The 23,465-nt window shown below is 39.2% G+C and overlaps 1 protein-coding gene across 1 annotated transcript in view; it reads left to right on the top strand.

Moving 5' to 3' along the window:
- Positions 1–23,465, top strand: part of SPAG16 (sperm associated antigen 16) — a 416,421-nt gene that overhangs the window by 294,681 nt on the left and 98,275 nt on the right. Inside the window, 1 exon segment of the mRNA XM_035891998.1 lies at positions 12,033–12,159. Coding sequence (XP_035747891.1) covers positions 12,033–12,159 — 127 coding nt within the window.

The following is a 23,465-nucleotide window of genomic DNA, read 5'->3' as shown; positions in this document are numbered from 1 at the left end:
GCCACGCTTCTCCTGATGCAGCCCAGAGTACGGTTGGCCTTCTGGGCTGCCAGCACACATTGCCGGCTCATGTCCAGCTTTTCATCCACCAGCACCCCCAAGTCCCTCTCGGCAGGGCTGCTCTTGACCCTTTCTTCCCCCAGCCTGTACTGATACCAAGGGTTACCCCAACCCAGGTGCAGGACCTTGCACTTGGCCTTGTTGAACCTCATGAGGTTCACACAGGCCCACCTCTCCAGCCTGTCCAGGTCCCTCTGGATGACATCCCATCCTTCTGGTGTGTCAACCGCACCAGTCAGCTTGGTGTCATCCGCAAACTTGCTGAGGGTGCACTCGATCTCGCTGTCTAAGTCATTGATGAAAACATTAAACAGCACCGGTCCCAGCACGGACCCCTGAGGGACACCACTCATCACCGGTCTCCATCCGGACATTGAGCCATTGACCACTACCCTCTGGACATGACCATCCAGCCAGTTCCTTATCCGTGATATTTGTAGAGACATCACTTTCAGCCTTCTCTGTCACCACCAGGCATTACAAGATGGATATCTGCCTGTTTGCGGGTGTTACCTTAAGACTTCATGTTCTGTAAGAGGCGTTGTGTTCCTTACCCCATCAATCCTTTCAAGTCCCCTCTTTGCCATATCTACTCTTTGCTGGATATCCGTAGTAGTTCTACATGGTCTTAGTGCTGTGACTGCAAGCCGTACCTTAGGTTAACATGGTGTCTACTGGTACCTGGACTCTATAATTATGCATATGTCATGATGGCTGGAAACATCTGGTCATGATCGCTGAGACATCTGTGCTCCAGAAGTGGACTACGTGGAGCTGGCATAGGTGAGGAACATCTACACAAAGAAGGTAGGAAGCAGGGCAGGTGCCTGCCATCATACTGTCTAATTCATTCATGCTATGCCTAATGTTCATTTATATTGTTACTAAATGAACAAGAGAATTGACCTGCTAACGTCATACTTCACTGCTAAATAAAGATATATTTACTCAAGTTTTGGAGTATATATATAGAATATTATTAAATATTCTGTGAATATTTTAAAAAAATTTAATCTGGGAAACTGAATATTTCCTTTTGCAGGTATGCAGTATACCTGGCCACTTTTAATTTCTTAAATTAATTGTAACTCGTGCTTTAGGATGTCCTGCTGTCCGCCACCCCAAGCGGGACACCATGATGTGTCACCGGGAAGCGCTGCTGCAAGCAAAATGAGAAAGAAGGCTGTTTGTTATGCAGCAAATCTGTAATGCTTCTGAGACATGGAGACAATGTAGGCAGAGAAGTTTTGAACCAGCAGTAAATGAAATATTTAACTTTTCTAATTGAAGCTTTCAATCAGAATTTGCTCGTTTAGATCTTTGCGTATGATGCTTTACCTCAACTATTCATCATAAAAGTTTGGAGTAATGCATAGACATTTGGATTTTAGAAAACTCTGTAAAGCCCAGGAAGAGAAAATGTGGCATAATTTTTAACTAGCTTTAACATAACTTGGTTTTGAGTAGCTTTAAAAAACCTGTATGTTTTAGGTAGAATTGGCCCTTGGAAAGATCCTCAGCAGAAACTGTTAATTAACTGACCATACAGTATTTTCTTTTATGTTTTCAGACTTTATATTTACAACTATGAACATATTATGTACATTTGCTTATAACTGTAAGAAAAAGAGATTATCCCCTTTAATGTGATTTTGTTTGCTTAATTCTGTGTTCTGCAGTGAGCGTGACCCTCTGTGTATACAATATATGAAGCAAGCACTACTTAGCATGCAAAACTGCTAGCAGTGTGGAAAACTTTGCCCTTCTTTCTTAGAGGAGAAGAATTAATTTGTGTATCCTAAGGAATAAGGATTTTTTAAAATTACATCTCCTGGCCCAGCACGCCAGACTTTCCTGTGGCAGATGTACACTGTGGGTCCAGGCCCCAGCATAATTCATTTTTCATTTTAACAGCTGGTTTTTACACGTGTCACTTTGCAGAACAAGCAAAATTGAATACGAAGATACATCTAGATTCTTTTAAATTCAATTTCCCTCCTACAATACAGTCAAACTTGTTTCTCTGTGTGATATTTCACAGGAAATAATGTTTTAAAATACATGAGAAAGCAGCATACCATCCCTACGATCTATCCTGTAACTCTCTCATGTGACAGTCATTTTCTCGATAAATTGTGAGACTTTTATCCGCAGTGCCATTGTTATCACTGACTTGAATAGGAATGACTGCAGATGCTCAGTGCTGAGTTGTGAGGCTGGGGCTCCAGACATGGCTGTTCATGCCGAACCTGCTCACCTCCAGCTTGCCCAGCACTCCCAGTTTGCTGGGGTCAGGTGTCGATGGGGGCTGGCATTACATCAGCCAGGTTACCTGTTGGAATAGATGCTATCGGTATGGTTTGTATTGGTTACAAGCAGGGAGGTAACAGCTCTTCCAACAAAAAGCATGTTTGTGCAAAGTTAACTCTTCAGAAGGGCTTAAACTATATTTGGGTTAGAGAAGTGGGTTTAGTTTAGACCAATGATGTGTGTTTGGTAAGAAGACTCTTGAACTGTTTACCACTTGTCCAAATCATGGCCAAAGGGAAGCAGGGTACTTAAAACAGTGCTGTATACGTGGTTGTATGTGGCTTTATACAATACAAAGTTGGATTTAAAATTAATTTATGCAAGAGTGAAAGTAGGGCCAAATTTGGAAAGGCCTCTCTGTTATGAAAATGAAATTAATCTGTAGTTGAATAAATATCACTGTTAGCAGGTACTTGAATATCAGAATGATTTAATCTGAAAATAATTGAGAATGCACAGCTGAAGTCCATCGGGGATGGATAGGAATGCAGATTATCCTGTTTTGATATTTAGCTGGTTTTTTTGTGAGGAAGTTCTTGAAGTAATGGGGTGAGATTTGTTAAACTGATCATTCTTTTGCCTGAAATACTTTGAAACTGAGAGAGACATTCATACACTTACCAGAGTTCAGAATTGGGTAAGCTTCTGTGAATACATTTTATATATTGTTTTTTCTTCTCTATGCATTTAGTTTCCCTCAAAAATGCCCAAAACCAAGATAAAGTGTCAAATATTAAGTTGAGCTTTTTCATTTTACATGTTCCTTTGATAGTTTATGTTTAAAAAAAGCACATGTAGTTTACTGACACTTATTTTCTTTCAGTGATTTAGATGTTCTGCCTTTTAAAATGGACAATTTCACATTTCAGCAATAGAGCTATTGCCACATATACTAATTTATGAATTTATGAATGCATTATATCTATATAGTAACATTATTGCAATGGATACTACCCAGATTTTTAAAATGTACTTATTTAGACTTTAAGGTACTGAATGACAATAAAATCCCTGTACACTAACATGGTGTACCCTAGGAATTTGTTATGCTTATTGCTCTCAGGAGTGTCTAATCAGATAATGATGGCATCTAACTTCACTTCAGTCACAGGGTCTCTCAGAATACTGAGAAAAGCCAGTAATGGCAATTATCATTCATCTATTACTCTCACTGCACAGCTCCCAGAATTCAAAGGCACTTCTTTGACGGTTAGAAAGGAAAAACAAAATTGATTATTTTAAACCCCTCTGCAAAAGATATTGCTCTCTTTGCAGTGCTGTTTCAAGTGCAATGTCAACTATGGCTAGCAGTAACTCTGCAGGGAGCGCAGTGATCTTGGGTTTCATATGTAAATTTATGCAAAGGGTTCTGAAAGCCTAGCATGTGTTGTTCTCCTCAAACACCACAAGGCACTTCATGCTACTTGATGTGGCAAAGGGAAGAGAGATTCCCTCTGTTTCACACAGCAAGAGGAAAGCCTGCAGTGCGCATGTAAACAAACAAGAGACCCATGATCCGTCATTATTTTTGAAAGTCAGTAGAACTGGAAATTCTGCTGCAACAAAGTTCTACCATTTCCATTGATTATTTTTAATGGACCTCCTCCACTGGAGGACACAAGGAGTGTTCTTTATGAGTCTCCATATGTTGTGAAAGGGTAAAATTAATAACCTAGAAATAATATCATTTTAGGATATTCTTCATTTTGATCAAAATTGTCACTGATAAAATGAGGCTAAGAAGTAAAAAAATTCTATCATCTTGGTATCTTTAAGCTTCTTAGTATGCGAGGGCCTACATACCTGTTCATTTGTCAGCACAGACATCTCATCTGCATCTTTTTTCCTCTTCTCGATATATTTGTTTCTCCTCCATTTTTCTAATAGCAGTAGACTTTTGGTCACCGATTACATTAAAGAGGCATCTGTGTGCCTCTACCCTTCTGTAATAAATTTTCCTTCCACTCAAAACCTCTCCTGAGGACTGTCTGGTTGTTCCCTTTGCTCTGTTTTGTGGTTTGCATTAACAGCACTCACTCCTCAGTCAGCAGTTTTCCACGTGCCTCTTTCTCCTTTTCCTTTCCCACCAGGGCTTGCTGTCTCCAACTGCATGATTCTGAGTACCTGTGGGTGGTCCTCATGTTATAGGTGAAGCTGGTCAGGTCCCAGCACATACCAGCAGTAATTGCAAAGTATTTAATCTTGGTCCATAATTTAGAGTGGCTAATTGAAAGAACCCTACATTTTTATAGCCCTTCTGGTGAGCTAACATTCTTTCACTTTCATTACAGTACGTGATCAGTATGTCTGTCTGTGTTCTGGACTACAGCATCATGTGAAAGAGGAAAGTGTTGACATAGAATTCCCCTATTATGTTTGTAAAGCGTGTTTTGACTTGCCACATTCATTATGAACTTCACCTGCTGGGGTGCCTGAAGGAAAAAGAGCCGGAAAAAGAGCCAGAAAAAGAATTGGAGCTGGGACAGGAATGATCCCTGCTTCCCACAGGCATAAAACATCAGTTATCCTGAGGCGTCTCCTTTGAGCTAGTGGGATAGGTGCTGATACTGACGTGTGACTGGGATTAAGAGGGAGCTTGGAATGGATTCTTGTAGTTTTGAATCCATAATGTTTTTTAATAATAGATATTGTATTGTCTGTTTGTTCAAATGCTCACAGTGCACATGGAGCTGGATTAGAGGAGGAGGATGCTTTTGCCCCAGAGTATGCACAGGCAGTACGCTCTCAAAACCTGCACGTTGAACCATAATATCAAGAGCTTACAATAGATCAGTAATCACAATAGGTACAGCAAAAATAGCCAAATTCTTACAGCAAGTTGTACCAGTTCTACACAGTGCAAGAATTAGGAATTGTTCATTGACAACTGCTAATAAAGTTGGAGGGTTCTTCTGTAGGAACCGGCAGTGAAGTTCTGAGAGATGATTCTTTCTGCATCAATATCTTGGATTCACCTCGCCCCCAGAAGAGCTGGTGTCTCACTAGTTTGTGTCTATTCAGTGTTATAAACAATGTCACAGGGAGAGAGAACCAGACCCCAGTTGCTTGAGCTCTGCGTGTTTAGTTCCTTTGAAACATAAATGGTCATTTGTCACTTCGATCGTGATGCAGAAGTTGAAACTATAAAAGGAAAAAGCTAGTAAAAAAGCAGATGGGAAAACACTGGCACTGCCTGTAAATAACCCTTAATCACCCCTTTTCCCCTACTCCTGATGAAAATAATTATTAAAAATAGACCACGGCACTTTCAAAGTGTAGCTCTGTATTTTTGCCAGGCTAAGTAATGCCATGTCTTTCTAAGAAGATGCTATTTTCATTTGAAACTGCGATGATTTAAGCCTAATATTTCAAAAATGGGTGGTGATTGATTAGTCATCAGTCTAATAATGGACTACATCTGCATTTTTTCCTCCATCTTTATCATATTTTACATAATTCATTTGGCTTAATTGGATATTAAAGTCTTTTTCCCTGTAACAACTACAGCAGGTTCACCTACCCCTGCTTGGGTTTTTTTGAGATCCCTCTGCCCTTGCTCACTGCTGCTCTGAAAGCCCAATTCCACCCCACAGGACAGGGTTGCACAGGGGTGGGACTCTGTCTGCCATGCATGCCCCCTGCTATTTTTTCTGAGTGTAGTTAATTTTTGCATTACAAGAAGGCCTGAGGTAATAATTCTCATCAGGTTTCTGATGTGCTTCATGCTGTAAATGTGGGAGATAATGATTCCTGTCTTAAAAATATTCACTTTAACGCATATAAAATGGTGGTGAAGTGACTTAGCAGGTGTCCCACAGGGAGCATCTTAGAAATGCAGATTATTCAAGTCTGTCTCAGTTTGAGGTAGCTGAAGCTATTCCTCATGTGGCCACTTCGTCTGCAGGCACTTAATGGCAAGGAGTTTCTACCACACTTAATGTACACAAAACAAACTCCTTTGACTTAGTTCAGAGACTGGTAACAAGATTGGTAACAAGTTCATCAGCCCTTTGTTATGCCAGAGGTCAACCAGATTCCCAATAGTAATGGAAAGGGAAAATAATTAAGCTTCTTTCTAGTTAGCAAGGGGCCTAGAGCTTGAGTCTCTTCCCCCTGAGTTTGATGAAAATTTTAGTCATCATAAGAGTCCTTTAAAATACACTTAATACAGCTGCATCTGTTTTGAAAACAAAGGACTTGCAAATCAGTAAACTTGACTGATTTGACTATGAACTTGTCATAGTGAAAATTAGTTGTCTATTCACTCACTATTTTGCCTTTTTAAAAATATTTGCAAAAGGTCATGAAACAACTACTGACCTGCCTTCAGAATTAAACTTTGAAGAGGATACTCCTGGGAGGAGTTTATCACAGTCTAAATTAGACAAAGCCACTTGTTGCAGATCGTGTATTATTGATCTCTCAGCAATAAATCCAGAGGTGTGTTCATAAGCAAGGGACATAATTATTCAGATTTTTATCCTTAGTTCTAGTGCAAAACAGCAATTTGCAGGAAATATTTGCCTAAAGTGTACCTGGTGATTAGTCCCATTGTTAGTCATTATTAATATTCACAAGAAAAAATGTATGTTAAAAAAAAGGAAAGAAGGAAATGGTTTTTTAAAACTTCCTGGAAATGATACAAATCTGTTCATTCTTGATGTTGTAATTATTTGTGTTACGATGGTTTGCAAATGCCAACTGAGATTGGGATTATGTTTTATATGGGGCTGAGCATACCCAACTCCGTAATATAAAGATGTTCATTAAGTCATCAGAGAAGGTAAAGAGTGGAGGGTGGAACTGTAAAGGACTTGCAGAGTCCTCTCAGTGGAGACTGGAACAGAACTGGTCTTTGAATTCAGACTAATTGAATCCTTGTATAAATTCTTTAATTACTTCAGTGTGCACACACAAAAAAGTACCAACCTGATAATATAGAATAGGAAGCAAGTCTTACCAGTTTTATGAATCATTCTACATGCTCTTTGATAGGAGGAAGTAATGGAACTGAGCTGTGGCTGCTGCAGCATAAAACATAGTGTAAAGGAAAATCAGTACAACAGAAATCTGCTTCTGCACATTTTCTCCTTGGATCTCATTGTCTCCTCCTTTTACACATAGAAAAATCTGTCAAGCCCTGACGGTCCAGCTTGCTGTTCAGTAAAATATGTCATCAAAAAGACACGCTAAAAAAGACTTTAGTGTGGCAGGAAACAAAAATAAGAAAACAAAGAGCAAGGCAGAGGGCTCTTCCATGAATAACTAAAATAATAACTGTAAAAGGAATTTTAAAAGCCAAAAACTTACAGAAGAACTCAAAGTGATTCCACTTTAAAGCTTTTGAAAATGGCCCATGGCCAGAGGCAAATGAGTTCATTTAACATATGACTTATCCCTTTCTTTTTCTTTGAATGGCATAGAGCTTCAAATTATCTTTCAGCTTGATTACATTCCTGGTTTATTTCTTCCTATTGAAAAGTTGTTATCCCACATCTTCAGCTCACTTGATTTAGAAAAGGTCTGTAATAGAGATGACATCAAGCGAAGAAGTAGTGAAATGTTATAGCTGGCTCATTAACAAAATCCTTTTGGTATGTTTTTAGCATAGCAGCTGCCTAGGTATCAGTAATGATTAATGCATTTAATAATAAGTCTGTGGACAGAGTATGCCACGGCTGATGACCTGTTAGCATGTGTTGAAGTTTTACCGTTCGAACCCTGTGTTTTCTTACTTCTGTTTGCAGATGAGGTCCATTGCCTTTTTGTGGCAATTGGGTGGAATATGCTACTGGGTGTTGCGTTTTATGCACAGTTTGTTTATACCAGGCATCTGGGAGGAAATTGATAAGAAGCCTGCAGACAGCAAGACTTGGTTGATCTTGCTACTAAGATAGATTGCAAACCCTTTGGAGCAGGACGACTTTCTCTAGCTTGGTGGGGTGGTGCTCCCAGCCCAGGTTTCTGCAGCACTGCTTCTACTCAAATAGTATCCACAAGATCAGGGGCACTTGTCCTTAATACTGTGGCCACAAATGACCTCATGGAAGAGAGCTTAAATAACGAGTTACGGTGGTTCAATGTATCTTTTCCCTTGTATTTCTTAGGCATCTGTAGTAGAAATGGGGGAAAATAAATGTGGCAGAGAGGGGGATGGCCAGATTGAAAGAGGATGGGTTATGGATCTTCTCTTGCGCTATGTCAGCTACTGTAGCAAAATTAATTCATAGGAGGAAGAACCCATAGTAAAGTGGACTAGATGACCTCTAGGGGTCCCTTCCAACCCAAAACATTCTATGATTCTATATCAGATTGTTTTCCGCATAATAAAACATTCTATGATTCTATGATTCTATATCAGATTGTTTTCCTCATAATTATGCAACTGGTAATGATTCTTTAATCAGGGCTGGTATGAAAGTCAAAGTCAACTCTACAGTTGCAGTCTTTTTGTGGTGGGGATTGTGTCTGATCAACATTTGCATAATATCTATTTCAGTGAAACATTCTTGGTGCTATTATGATCTATTAGCTGGACCATGCTGTTACTTAAGAGAGGAATGTCCTATTGAAAATCCATGGACGCAACTGTTGATGACATAAGAAGGAGTCACAGAGTACCCACTGGAGTCACTTCTGTAACTATACAGAGTAGGTTACGTGCAGTCTTATCCAGATGGGCTGTGCATTGACTGAGTTCAAAATTGCTGAGTTACCAAAGCCGTAATTAAGGAACATTTATTGAATTGGAGTATATTTGACATACACAAAACAAGTTTGAAGGCAGGCATATGCTAAACCAAAACAAAGCCAACCCCCAGAAAAGGTATTATTTACTAAAGTGCCTCTATGGATGGAAAAAAGCAGAAGTAAAATGCAAGAATATGTCAAAGTTGTATTAGAGGTTATGAAATAATGGGTATGAAGTGATACCAGTGATTTCCTGAGTGGGCTGTTGATAATGTTGGACATAATCTTTGCAGAAGTGAAAAGAGAGAGGATGGTGAGGTGTGGAGACCTGGTCCAGAAGCCGAGTACTTACTACACTGAGAAATGGAGGGGTCTTTCTACATGCACATGCTCAGTTCCTTTTACCTTTTCACTGGCATGGTAGATAGTGACCTAAGGAAAGGAGACGTCCCACTTGGTCATGATGTCCCACCCTTCCACTTCGTAGTTGCTGCTGTGTGCCAGCTTCACTGAAACCTCTGCTCAGCTGAGATACACATCTTTAACCTCTCTGAAAGTCAGGTTACAGGAAACTCAGAATGGGCTTCCAAAATTGGTGATCACTTTTGCAAGAGTTGCTTTATAAAAATCAGTGATGGGTACATTCATAGTTAATTTAGACTCTGTGCTATCTGAAAAGTGTGGGAAGAAGAAAATAATGGACTTGAGCTGTTTAGCCCAGAAAATAGTGTCCAAGGGGGGATATGAATAATACGGTAAGTGAAATGCATCAGGGACAGGGAAGAAGGGAGGAGTATTTCTGAAAAAGACCCAACTTGTATTTAACCTAAAGGATATAGATTGCTCCTCCCAGGCGGAGAGGGAAACAGAGGGATATCACCGAAGCTGATGTTTTGCAGAGTTGGCTGTGCCCCAGCCCACTTATTGGTGCGCTGAGTTGGGGAGGGCTTTGCTTCCAGCATAGGAGGGTTATCAGGGGATTTGCTGCTGTTGCAAAACTTCTGCATGGATTGGGAGGGAGAGGGAGAGGTTTTCCAGCAGTCAGCAGAGCACGATTTAGCATCTGCAGAGTTGAAAATGACCCTTGCGATTACACTTACTTCAGGGGACCTGGATTTTAGATTTCCCTGTGTGCTGGATAGAGAGGCTCCCCCCCCCGCCGCGGGGGGGGGGGGGGGGGGGGGGCGGGGAGTGAGCGAGCGGCTGCGCGGTGCTTAGTTGCCAGCCGGATTAAACCACAACAATTGCATGTGAACAAGTACTTTAAAACTTCACTTTATACTTATGCACTGAAAGATTTATAAATGCAAGAATAGGCAGGCTCTAGATCAGCAGCAGGGGGTGGTTGGGGGGACTGCTGCTCATCTGGAATTCAGTACTTTTATCAAGGCAAGTGTATGAAAACATCGCTTGTAATAGTAGGAGACTGGATTTGATGACTCTTTCAGTCTCATATCCATGATGATGCTTTTTTTTTTCCCATTCAAAATTTGCATTATTGAGATCCAGTTCAAGCCATGCCACTATTTGGAGTGTAGCTGTTGTATTTGGGGTATTTTGTTACTTGTTTCCCGAGTGGCCTGCTTGACCTCATCATTTATACGAAGATGAACTTCATGAAAGGAGCCAGGTGAAATGAAAGAGAATTAGGTTGGTACAGCTGGTGAGATAGTTAAACAAATAGCTTTTCCATAACGCTCAGCACCACTGTGCTGAGGTGCTACGTAGTTACGGTTGCTGAGCTTTTTTGCAGAACAGCGAGTGCTGAGAGCTTATGCGTTGCCAGCTGAATTCTCCAAGCAATGATTACTTCATTTCTTGGTGTTACTCTGTATTAGTCCCTGTTACAAGCCAGAATGGAGTTTTGACATTTTAGATCTCCTTCGAATGAACCTAAAGATTTCATTATACTTATACCATGATAGTGTTTCGCAGGCCATTACTTTCTACTTGAGAAGGCAATGAATATTTTCAGATCTTAATTCCTCTATTTGCCACACATTTTCTTGCAGGTATTATTTACGTGAAAGATGTAAAAATTAACCAAATATAAAAAAGTCATGGATGCAGCATCTGACCCATGTTTTATCTGATTCTCAGTTCCATATCATAGTGATTCTCCTTCAAAGCAATACCCTTTAATCTTATCTTACATTCTTGCATAAATTGGAAAAGACATTGACTTTGATAACTCTGAGTGCACATCAGCTATGCTGGTTTGGGGATTTTGAATCTTTTTTTAGGAGGTTAAAATGAAAAGTAAATGTTTCTGCATTGGTAGCAAGGGGTTTCTTTCTGTTATGGTGGCAAGAATTAGCTGAACAAAGTTATGTTTGGGCATCCTTTACCCTGCCATCTTTGATTTTTGCAATTGCTCATATGCTACATATGCAAAATACTTCTGCCACTTTTTTAGTTGTTGGGTTTTTTTAATACTGAAGAGAGGTATGGGGGACATGGTCCAGCTATCTTTCCTTGCATAGATAGTCCCCTCATGCTTCTGACTCACGGAAATTATTGAGATTGTCATTAGCATGGCTATTAATGAAGGTACGGGAATGAAGGAGTGTATGTTCTGCTCTAATCTTATGCTTCACACTGAAAACATGAGTACAAAAATTAAAAATGAGGGCTAACGGGCCATTCGTGTGTCTCTGTGAGAAGAAAAGGTGTAATCAGAAGCCATGTTCTTAGGGGACACCGGTATCAGAATTCAGAATAACCTTTTTTCTCTTTTTTACTTACAGTTTCTCCTGAACTGTTCTCTTTAAGTCATATTGCATTGTTGCTATTCAAGCCAACATAGCTGTGAAGAGGCTGTGATAACCTCCCATGTAATAACTTACATTTATTTAATTACATCCAGTAACTATGTCTGGCATCAATGGATATCCAGCCCTGTGTCATACGCTTTCTTCTTTGCAAAAATACAGAAGTGTTGACTTTATATTGTTTGTTTCCAAAACCGACAGGGTGATACAATTGCTTCCTGTGACTCTTCAGGTGTGATGAATCTCTGGGATATTCGGAAGTTGGTCCCCATTTTATCCATAGATGCAGGCCCACATCCTGCCAAACAGGTCGTCTTTGATCGCTCTGGTAGGATTCTTAAATAACTTTTTCTATCTAAAACGTGGTTTCTTTTGAAATCTCTAATCTCTCTGGTTCTGAAGCCAGAGAACATGTGTAAAACAGCATAGATGTGTTAATTTTAAAGAACAGATGCTTGATTGTACCAATGATCAATACATTTGTTCCCTAATGACTAGATCAGCAAATTGGACTAATGGTCCATTTATATAAAATTTAAAATGTGCAATAACAAAAAGTGTAATTAATACAAAAATATTACATAAAATACAGAAATGATCACCGGGGGTAAAAAATTTAGCGAGATTATCTATGTTCTAATGATGTTTATTCTCCGTTACTGTTTGTTCTTTTATTTGGTAATTCTACAGTTGCATTTCATAACCAATCTTACTAAGTCCCCTTATAATTGCCTCAGAATTTCATTGTGTTGACAGGACTGCTTGCTATGCACAAATAATTGAAGTCACCAGTTATTTTTCGTCATCAACCATGTATTACCATGTCAGCAATATTGTGATTGAATGTGCATTTTCATTTGAAGAGGGGCTGTTGTAAAATATTTTTGTTTGTTTTAAAACCAATATTAATCTTCAATTCCAAAGCACGGACAAGCACTCATGTTGCAAAACAGAATTAGATCCTAGCTCAGGAAATTGTTCTTACTCAAAAGTAGTACAATATGATATAATACAATACAATAAGAAATAGTGTCATACATATAGCTATATTGAAAAAGATGTATGCATCTGCATTATATGTTACATGCATAAAGTATAGTGCTTCAATAATATATGAGATAATTAAGGAATCATTTAAACAAAAATAATAGTATGATATTTTGTCATAATGACCCACACACTGTGGAATGCACAATATCAATATATTGAGTCAGTTGGCAGAAAAATTTGCCATCAAATTCTATAGTATTTGTACCATTAAATAAGATATTTTCATTTCCAAGGGGAAAAAAATGCATTGACACTGTCCATTTTTGACAGCTTCCCAAAGACAAATTTAACCACTATTCTATTTATGTGTGTAATTTGGAATAAGAGCTCATTTTTTCTTCAAGAGGATTTGAAGAAGTTTTGCATTTTTGTTTCTGAAGTATAATGTTGGGTCATTTGCAAAGGAATCACATCCCTGAAAAAAGCAGTAGCAATATTTCTAGCCAGATGGGACATTTCCAGTAGAAAGGTTATCAGCTTCAGGTAATCTAAATGGGCAAATTTTTCCATCATTTGAATAAAATCCAAAATTTTCTCTGCAGGAGTAACCACACAACAGAGATATCAAATTGGGGTGGATGATCACAATGAGACATAACACAACAGGATGCAGTAGCACCTAGCTGAAGATAGGAAAGTATCTCGCTAAAAGAGACTATTGCCATTCCTGTTGTTTGAAGAGAGAGAGTGCCTGATGTCACCTAACTGGGGACGGAGGGTGAGGCATACTGGGCACTATCCACACACACGCAGACTGAAAAGGCATTGCCTGTTCTCAACCTTGTAGAGACACCAGCATACTCACATCTGTTTGTTATGGAGCAGTATTTAATTCACTCGATGAGTGGCTGGAAGGAATGCATTTTCTGCACCGCATCTGGCGGGGGAAGATGTGGTACTGTTTAGCAAACCTGGCCTTGCTTGGGTGCAGCTGGTCTGGTTACTGTGTTTGGCAATGCAGCGTGGGACCCAGTCTGAGGTGAATATCTCTGGAACCCTGGGTTTGTGGGTGTTTAACTCATGCTGATGCCATGTTGTCATAGCTCTTTTTTGCTAACACCAGAGTTGCCAAGCTAGTTAAGCCAGAGTTAGCCTAAGTAATCCTAAAATGGCCCTTGATATATTAATGAGAGAGGCTGAATGATGTGCATGTCTGCAACAGGAGAGGGCTAGATAAAATGAACCAGCAGATTCCTGCATTGTTTGTCTAAACAGTAATTATTTTTTAACAATGTATTCATGGATTTGGTCAATCTAAACTATTCAGTCAGTCATTTGAGTGGTGTTAACCAAAAATAATAGCCACATTGAAGTAAGTCAAACTCCAAAACAAAAATAAATGGTGATGGGAGAATATATTCCACGTTTAACTAAAAGCCTGTTGGGCATGAGACATCTGTCTCATTTGAGACCTCTGTGGAGAAGCTTGGGTGGACTTTTCTGACCTTATCAAAGTGTAGCTTAATTTTCAGCTGTATCTCTCAGTCCCTCCTGGTGATGTTATACCTCCTAGTATAAAATACTTGACTGCAGTAATAGCTGTAGACACAGGAGACAAATTGTTCAGCATCTTACAGGTGGATTAAACTGCTAGATTAGAGAGCCATGGTTGAGCAGCTTTTTCTTCTGCCCAGTAATTATTTAAATTATAGCTAATAATGATGGAAGGGGTTTATGAGTAGTTTGGTGGTATCAGCAAACGAGATTGTGGTCAGAGATAGTAAGACCCCAACTCATGGAAGATTTTTATTTGGTTTTCCGTTGTATTGTTTTCAAGTAATTATCATTGCAAATGCAATGTAGACAAAAACATCTTACATTTTGTTTTAAAGTGGTACTATCTTTTATCAGAGTGACATGCACTAGGTGGGAGTTGCTTAAGAAAGAGCTGCTACCAGGAATGAGTTTGTAAGTTATTGGAATTCTCCTGAGGGTGTTAATGCGGATCGTCCTTGCTAAGTCTAGTGATCCAAATGCTATTCATGGCATAAATGCCTGACCACAAAGCCAATTTCTGCTTTATCAGAGCCACACTCAGATCTTAAATACCATTAATAACAGAATTGTTGTGTAAATCTTTCTGCTTTAGCTACACTCAGCCTTAGCTTTTCTTTAACTCAGCTTAGAGGTGGACTTTTCAATATGGCCTCTTGTGAATGAGAAGAAATTAATCACACGATTAATTACCATGGTACTTTATGTGGATTTTCTTTCTGAAACTGACTCATGATCTTGCAATGAGAGGTGGTGATGGAGCTGGCCGGGACTCAGCCCACTGGGGGCAATGATCTTCAATATTATGCTTAATATCAGAAATACAAAGGAATGTGCCCTTTGAATTCTGCATGCTGTAAATGGTCTCAGAGAGGGGACCAAATGGTCTCAGAGAGGGGACCAATTATGTTTACTGTGCAAGATGGATCACAATGTAACTGATATTTTAACTAAATTCACTTTTTTTTTTTCATATGCAAGTTAAGCAGCATTTCCATGTGCTTATGTTTTTGTGTAGCATTCATGAATCCCTTAAACACCCTCCTGTCATCACCTTTTGCATTTCCAGCTGCTGTTCAGAAAATGTATTTAATACGATTAATCACAACACAACATTGTGTATGTAAGAGAGAAGCTGTAGAGGATTCTAGTTTATATGCTAAGACATATTTATTATTATCATATCATATTAAAACAAACAAACCAAGCAAACCCTACAACAACAGCAACAGTCCAAAATCAATAGCAGTTACAATAAGGCAAACAATATCTGGAAAAATACAGTGCTGTATTTTAAGATCTGGAAATACAATGAGGTCTTCTCATTGAACCTGCTCCCATCCAAGCTGGGCAGTGTTGCTACCAGTGTTGAAGAGGTGTGAAGGGTATGTGATTGTGCTGCCAGAGGATGAACAAATAGACTTACAATGCCTCTGAACACCTCAAAGGGCAATATGTGCCTATTTTATTTAGAGGGAGAGTATATTAAAAGAATATAAACGTTGTCAATTAACGTGAAAGTTGAGAAATGCCAGGATCAAGATTACTTTGTGATATAAGTGGTTTATTTTAGGAGATAGGAATTCTGGGTGTGCAGGAGGCACATTGTTTTAGGAAGCGGCTGTCGAAGAAATGGTACCACTTTCGACCACGGTGGGATCAGAGTAACTGCTCAGCTATCTAAAAGCAATAATTTGCAATTAATTTGCTAAATTACACCATCACTTGACATTACACAGGATCATTTACATGAGACAGCCATTAGTCCAGTGGGTGACAGAACTGTTTGCTGCTCAGTCTTGAGTTGGTTTTGGTGTTAAATAGAGGACTAAAGAATTTATGTCTCTCTATTATCCACCCTTTTCTGAATACAGAATTATATTGATGGGATTTTCTGGGATGCCATTGCTGAAGCATGTTCAATATTTGCACTAGACTTTATTTGGGCTATTCCTGATAATATTAAAGCCACAGGTCCGCACAGGCCTCATGAGGGATGGAGGCACAGAAATTAAACCCCAGATTGTTAGAATTTCTTCAGGTATTGAAGCTTCAGGTGAAGTCCCAGAATTGCAGTTTTTTGGGTTCCTTATCTGCTAACAATTTCTATGGTGAGACCAGAGCTGGCAGAAATAATCCTTGTAACTTGAGGAAAAAAGTTGAGAAGCATAAAGTGTATTTCTGCATTTATATGTGCCTAATTGAGTATATATTCTATTTCTTAAAAGAAACATAAATAATACCAATTTATTATATGGCATTCTTGAGGCTTGATCTTGCAGTGAGGTGCCCACTCAATTTTCTCTTTGATTTCCTCAGTTTTGGTTGGTATATTGGCAGAGACAAGCTGGTTTTGAGGTGCCAGGTGTCTGTCTTTTCTCCTTCTTTCCTTCTGTCCTTCACATTTTTGGTTAATTCATACCACTTAAGTGGCATTGAGTAGATAAAGCTTTATCTTGGCAGAGTAGGGGATTTTCCTAGGGTGGAAGAAGCTCTCCTTTGCTGGGAAGCTGTACAGTGGATTTTGCAATTGGCAGCTGAATGCAAGGAATGCACCTACACTTCTCCAACCTCAGGAGGGGACTGTGTCCAAGTATCAAGAGAACCAGAACAGGACAAGATCTTGACTCTTTATCTCACTTTTTTTGCAGTTTCTGAAGCTTGTTTTTTATATTTGTCTCTCTCTTGCTTACAGTTAAAGTCAAGCTTGATGGGAGAAAAATCCTCTAGTGCAGAATTTACCACAGTAATCTTTTTAGCAGCATCTGATTTTGTCCATATAGTGCAATTATGTGCTGACATTAATGTGTGTTTTTCCCTATGACCCCCATTTCTGACTAAAAAGCTTTTTTCATTACAGCTCTTTATTGCTCTGTGTTCTTTAATCTCCAAGGCAGATTACTTGATAGCATCAATTGATTCCTTAGGGTGCTTTTCCCCTTGTGGTTCAATGCTTGAGTCCTTACCTCAATTCTGACTACGTATATGCTGTCACAGGCAATACAGTCTCAACTGGGGGAATTTTTACATAATTTAAGTTATTGCCAATTAATGCAAACTTCTGATCACTGATTCTGGGTATTGAGAAAAAAGAAAACATGAAGAATTAAACAAGTGCTTAAGTAAATGCTTTTCCTCCCCCTTTCCCAGTCTCAGCTTAAGCCAAACATCTCTCCCCCTGTTGCTAGTCTCTGCTTGTCTTGTTTTCACTGCAGGCTGCACTCCATCATCCTATTTCTTTTGGTGCGGCAACGGGTGATGTGGGAGGTTGGGGTTGTGTGTGTGATGGCTTCTGCCTGCTGCTCCTCTGTCCTCTTTACTGCTCTTCCTCCAGTGCTCCAGGCTGTTGCTACTTCCCTGTAGGTCACGCACGAGCCACAGGTGTCCCTGCCCTGACGTGGGTCTATATCCATGTGTGTACTGATGAGGCATTCATGTAAATTAATTGGGGGGTTATGTGTAAATTAATTGGGTGTCAATGCATAAACTCATGGGGCACACATGCATGAACTGATGGGGCATTCATGCATAAGATAATTGGGCACTCATGCATGAGCTAATTGGCTGCTTGTGCATGTATTAATTGGGTACTCATGCATGCATGCAGTAAACTGCAAATTCATGCCCAATTTGCTTGATATATACATAGATTGAAATAGATACAATTCTTTGGATTTGTCCTGGCACTTGCTTTTTTACACAGAGCTCAGACAACTCCCAGTTGTGGTTATTAATCAATTTGGACTTGCTACAGTGCTATAGCTTCACCTAACAGGGCAGCAAGGTGATCAAGCCATGGTTTTGGAACACACTTTTCCAATTCCTTTGAAACGTTTGCTCTTCACTTAGAAAATTGAGACTAGTTCTTCCTTATTTTGCTGCCTGCTTTGCTTCTCATTCTGGCTTTTCTCAAGACTATTCGTAAAGCATAAGCTACAGTCTTGTACATCTCTTGTTCCTCTCCTTTCTCCCATCTTGAATTGTTTAATGTCTGTCCCATCAGAACCCTTTTCTTCGCTATGGGTTCAGCACTGCAATATCTGTGTGTTTTCACTGCACCCTTACACACCCTTTTCTATACAAACTAAGGATTCACATGTTCTGGTTTTTTTAAATATAATTGATCCACATTCTTCCAAGTTTTGCTTGATGAGCACAAGTACAGTCACCTGCATCTCTTACTTCTCCATTCTTTATTTGGTGATCAGCATTTTTAGTTAGTCTTTACTTTCTTGGCTTCAGCTCGTCTCCAAGTGCTGTGTCAGTGCTCTGCGTCTGAGCTCCATTCTCGTGCATGCCTCCTCTGCCAGGCCAGCGCAGGGGACACCTCTGCAGAAAGTGGGCCAAGTAGCAGTCAGACACGAAAAACTTTTCTTCCTTCCTTCCAAAATGGGGTAGAGCTAAATGCCAGTCATGCTTTTTACTTTGCACTGGCAAGTTGCAAGCAGTGGGGGGTCTCCATTTCTCCTTTGTCTGGTCCACCTCTCTCTTTTTGTCGTTGCTCCAAACTTGAGTATCCCTTTATAAAACTTTTCATAACAAAGGAACCATCGATCAACAATCATACAAGAATTACTGGGGGAGTGAAAGATACTTTTAAAGTATGTGATGTATGTTTGGTCCATGACTGAATGTGCATCCCTGCTTTAAACCAATCTGTGGGAAATAAACTTTAAGGTCCACCATTTGTTGACTAAGCTGTTTTTTTATACACGCAAAAGATTTTCAAAAATTATACCTTGGATAGAGAGAATGGTGGTGGGCTGGTTAACCTCACCCATACTAGTAGAAAGGTTTTGTGCTTTGTCCTTCAACCTGAAATCCCTGCTTTGGCAGAGCTTTGCAATAAGCAAATGCTGTTGCCCCAACTGTGTGCTCTTAGACAATGCACCAATATTGATGTTTTGTCCCTAGGTAGCCTGCCCAGCCTGTGTGTTTGAACTGATGAATCCATTAGTGTGCTCCCTGGAGAGATTCCCGTGTGGTGTGAGTTGGTTTACACAAACCCATGACCTATTTTCTAGTCCTGATCATGCTGCTTAGTCTTGGACATCAGATGGGTAACACATCCGTGTCAGCCCTCTTTCTCTGAGGAGAGCTTACAACATCTGTTGACCATCCTTAATTATTCCTATGGTCAGCATGGGAGTAAAAGGATGTGCTGAAAGACTACATTATTCAACAGTAATTCCTTGTCTCATAATTCTCTACTTCTCCCCTCAGTGCTGCTGTATTTAATTTCTCTCATTCTCAACGTTTGTTTTCCTGGCCATAAAATTCTCTAATTTGGAGGCAGTGGGTAGACTGGACCTTAGACAAATATGAGCTGATTGACAGACAATTTTGTCTCCTTGTTTCATGGGGTTATGAAACTATCATGCTCCTTATTTCTGACTGTTGTAGCTTTTCAGAATGGAAAAAGTTGGCAATGAATTTCCCCCTTTGTTGATCAGGAGAAGAGTTGTGCCATGTGGTATTTCTGTTGTGTCATGACCATTTTTCAATACGAGCAAACTCCACAATATTTAAATATGCTAGAAAGAAAATAAAGGGGATTCTTAAAATATATGACTCTATTTTCAGTACATACATGACTTTAAAAAGTATGGAATATTTGTCCTTTGGAAAGGAAATGGAGGTGGCTTGGAAACCTCTTATTTTACTTTTTTTTTCCCTAGTTGCAGGATAGTATTTTGTCTCTGGCTGTGTTTTCTTTGCTGAGCTAATGAGGGTGGGGACTGTGTACTACTGCAGGCAATTGCTTTGAGCGCTAAGCACTTTGAAGAGATTAGCCCCATTGATATTCCCTTCATCTTTGTTAGAGAGGAATGCTTCCTTCCCTGGAGTGCAAGAAGATGGACAGCTATTTAATAGAGCCAGCCTTTTTCAAGTGTATACTGTAGTACTAAATATTCCCATCTCCCTTGCCTGCGTATACCCAGCATAAAAACAATGTTCTAGAAGCCAGGGTTGTGCCTCATTAGAGCTATATATTGACCTGTTAGGGTTTTATTGAGGACCCCAGGTTGAATGGATTATTATCTGACTGGTTAAATGCTATTCTTCAAGGAGAAGCAACAGTTTCAGCTGTTCAGGCAGTCAGCCAAAACATGGTGATGAGCAAATTGTTTGTTCCAAAAATAAATGAAGGGAATGTCCACATGATTTTTACCATCTTTGTATTAAACTAACAGAAGCTGAAAATTGGAGCTTTATGCATCCCAAGTGGGGCATAACTGATCAAAATTTTGATTCTCCAGCAGCTATACACAAACTGAATTAAAATAGTTTGCAACAGGTTGGGGTTTTTCTATACCCATTTAAACTAGGCACAAGTCTTAAAATAGTAATGTATTCGACATCTCATCTCTAGCATTTACTGCTTTTGTAACTTTACTAGGTCTGTGTGTTCTATTTTATATTTATTGTTTATATTAATTCCAGCTTACAGAGTGCTGCAATTAGCAAATTCCCACTTTGAATGTATTTACAGTGATTGAATGAGAACTCCTTTATTCCACTCAAACTGCACAGCTCCATCTCAAGCCTGGCTTAGATACAAGAGCTTCATCTCCTGATTAACTTATTCCTGCAGACAGTCAGCCATCAAGGACCTCTGAAGGTCATCACAGCCTTTCTTCCATGAAAGCTCCTCTTACATATCAACAGCTATCCAGGTCTTCCGTTTTGAGTAAAGCATCTGTATTGTATGTAAAGAAATTAATCAATACTGCATTCATCATTCATATCCTGTAATAGAAGAAAGGGATTTTTGAAATAAGGTATTATATTGATCCAGTATTTATGTGTTATTTCTATGTGTTAAACATGAAAGATTGAACAGCCATGCCGTTCTCTGCCAAGGACTGGATAGGTCAGGGAATCTGTAAGGGGATGGTGATTTGCATCTTTGTCACTGTTGAAATGAAATATATTTTCATCACTAACCAAGAGTCATTAGTTAGCTGGTAGCTTTGTGGACCAATCCAGAATCGTGTTGGGAGTGTAGAAAAGAAGAAATTTGGTGGTTTTGTTTAAGGGAAGCAAATAGCTAGAGAGAAGGAGACAGAGTCTATTGAGATTGGATGCTTTGGAGAAAAAAATAATTCTTGTGACAACCTAAGCAACTCAAGTACGTTGTTTCAAACTTAAGGAAAATTTAAGTTATTTGGTCTACTTATCCACCATTCTTTTCCCATTCAAGAAGCAAAGTTCATATTTTGAATGAAAACTTTGAAATGAAATGTCAGGTGCTTTCATGTAAAAAAAAATCTTTAAAATAATCTGTAAACAGTATTTAGCTTTCCATTTTGGGAGGGTTAAAAACTATGCCAGTCTATTTAGTTTGAATAACATACATTCAGTAATTCAAAACCTACATTTTTATCAAACTTGCTATTTTTCCAATATTAATTTTTAAAAGTAACTGAACTCTAAAAGAAAATTATTCACCTCTGAGTACCTGTATTGTGATTACCAAGAAAGTTTTGATTCCTTGAGCAGCTCTTCCACTTGATAAATGAAATATATTCATGAGATAGTTCTTTTCAGAGCTTGGAAAGTGGCATCTCTTTTCAAGAAAGAGATCATCTTTAAATTAGAAGTGTTCTGTCCTTAGCCTTTTTTAATTTTTATTTTATTGACAAATTGTCACAGGAGCTAAAATGAGTAATCATCAAAAGCAAGTGATCCATGGGGCTATGCAAAATAAATTGATTAACAATATAATCTCCATACAGATGTCCTAGGAATGCTTGTTATTTTTTATGAACCAATCTGGGAGTCTTGCTTGCATTTCACGGGCCAGGTGGAAAACAGTGAGTGAGACAAAGTTCAGGGCATCTCTGCAGTTATTCTGTTGCTGCTAGCAGTCAGAACTGGCTGAGGTGGTGGTCTAATGCACACGGAAAGTCATCGTGTTTGCTGAAAAGGAAAAAATGCTAGAAATCTGCTGCTACCACAGTATCTGCCAGCCTCTTTTTGTCAAGCCTGCATGCCAACAAAACAAACCAATTGGCTTGAAATTAATGTGAGGCCTGAGACAAAATCCCCTTTGTCATGAAAGCATGATTTTCATTTCTTTGTTTTTAATGCCTTTCCACTACTAAGAAAATCATGATTTAGATGCCTTTGAGGCATTTAACTTGCACTTATGCAGAACTATTCCTCAGAGAAAATTGAATGCAATTTTAGGATTAGATAACTGACCTAGGAGAGAGAGAGTGCAAAACTTGCATATCCACTTTTTTCAGATGGGTATTCATTAGGAAGCCTTCAAACTGCTCATAAATATTGCCTGTCCTTTGGTAAAGGCCCACACCAGTAAGCACACGGTCATTTCCCGGGCAGAAAGACATTTTTTGTATTGAGACTTCTGGGCAACAAAATAAAGTATTTTAGTTCCCTTTCATTTTCTGTGGCAAAATACTATACATGATGGTGAATGGGAAAACAAGGAAGAAAAAAAATTCTATAAATGGCCTCCAAAGCCTGACTTGGATATTTGAACTTGTTCTTTGTTTTGTTTTTTCCTCTGGAATGAACTTACTTTACTTCTTTGCCTGTCTTTCAACTAGGGAAAATATCTTTTATGTAGAGCTGTTACCTCTCTGAGTTTCACATGCTCTTGGGGAGTAGGGTAAAATCTATGTACCTGTCATCTTTCTTCTCTAAATCAAATTGAGTGAAAAAAAGAAATATCTTAATTAATCCCCCCCCCCCCCCCCCCCACCTTCTAGAATAAAGCAAAAGAGGGAGTGGTGGTGATGACAGAGTTCTTTAATGTTGTGTTCATGTCAAACATCATTCCCCTTTTCACATTTTATATTGTAAATGAATATGCATGGAATACCTCAGTGATCCTGCCTGGAAACACAAAAGAGGAAAAATGGAGTGTTTATGGGTCATAGCAAAGGTCTGTTTTGCCAGTACCCCATCTCTGGCAGTGGGCAGGAGGTGATGCTTAGGGGAAATAGGTAAAATGAGAGTGAGTAAACACTGAGGTTTCTCTGCTACTCTTCTCCAACGTCCTGTGGATTAGGACCTCCCAGAGCTGGGTACCTCATGCACTTTGTCTGGTGTTCATGGATC

This window comes from Egretta garzetta, unplaced genomic scaffold (genome assembly GCF_000687185.1).
Source record: "Egretta garzetta isolate BGI_Z169 unplaced genomic scaffold, ASM68718v1 scaffold230, whole genome shotgun sequence".
In the NCBI taxonomy this organism is placed as follows: domain Eukaryota; kingdom Metazoa; phylum Chordata; class Aves; order Pelecaniformes; family Ardeidae; genus Egretta; species Egretta garzetta.
The sequence above is the reverse complement of the archived record's forward strand: the minus strand, read 5'-3'. Positions and strand labels throughout refer to the sequence as shown.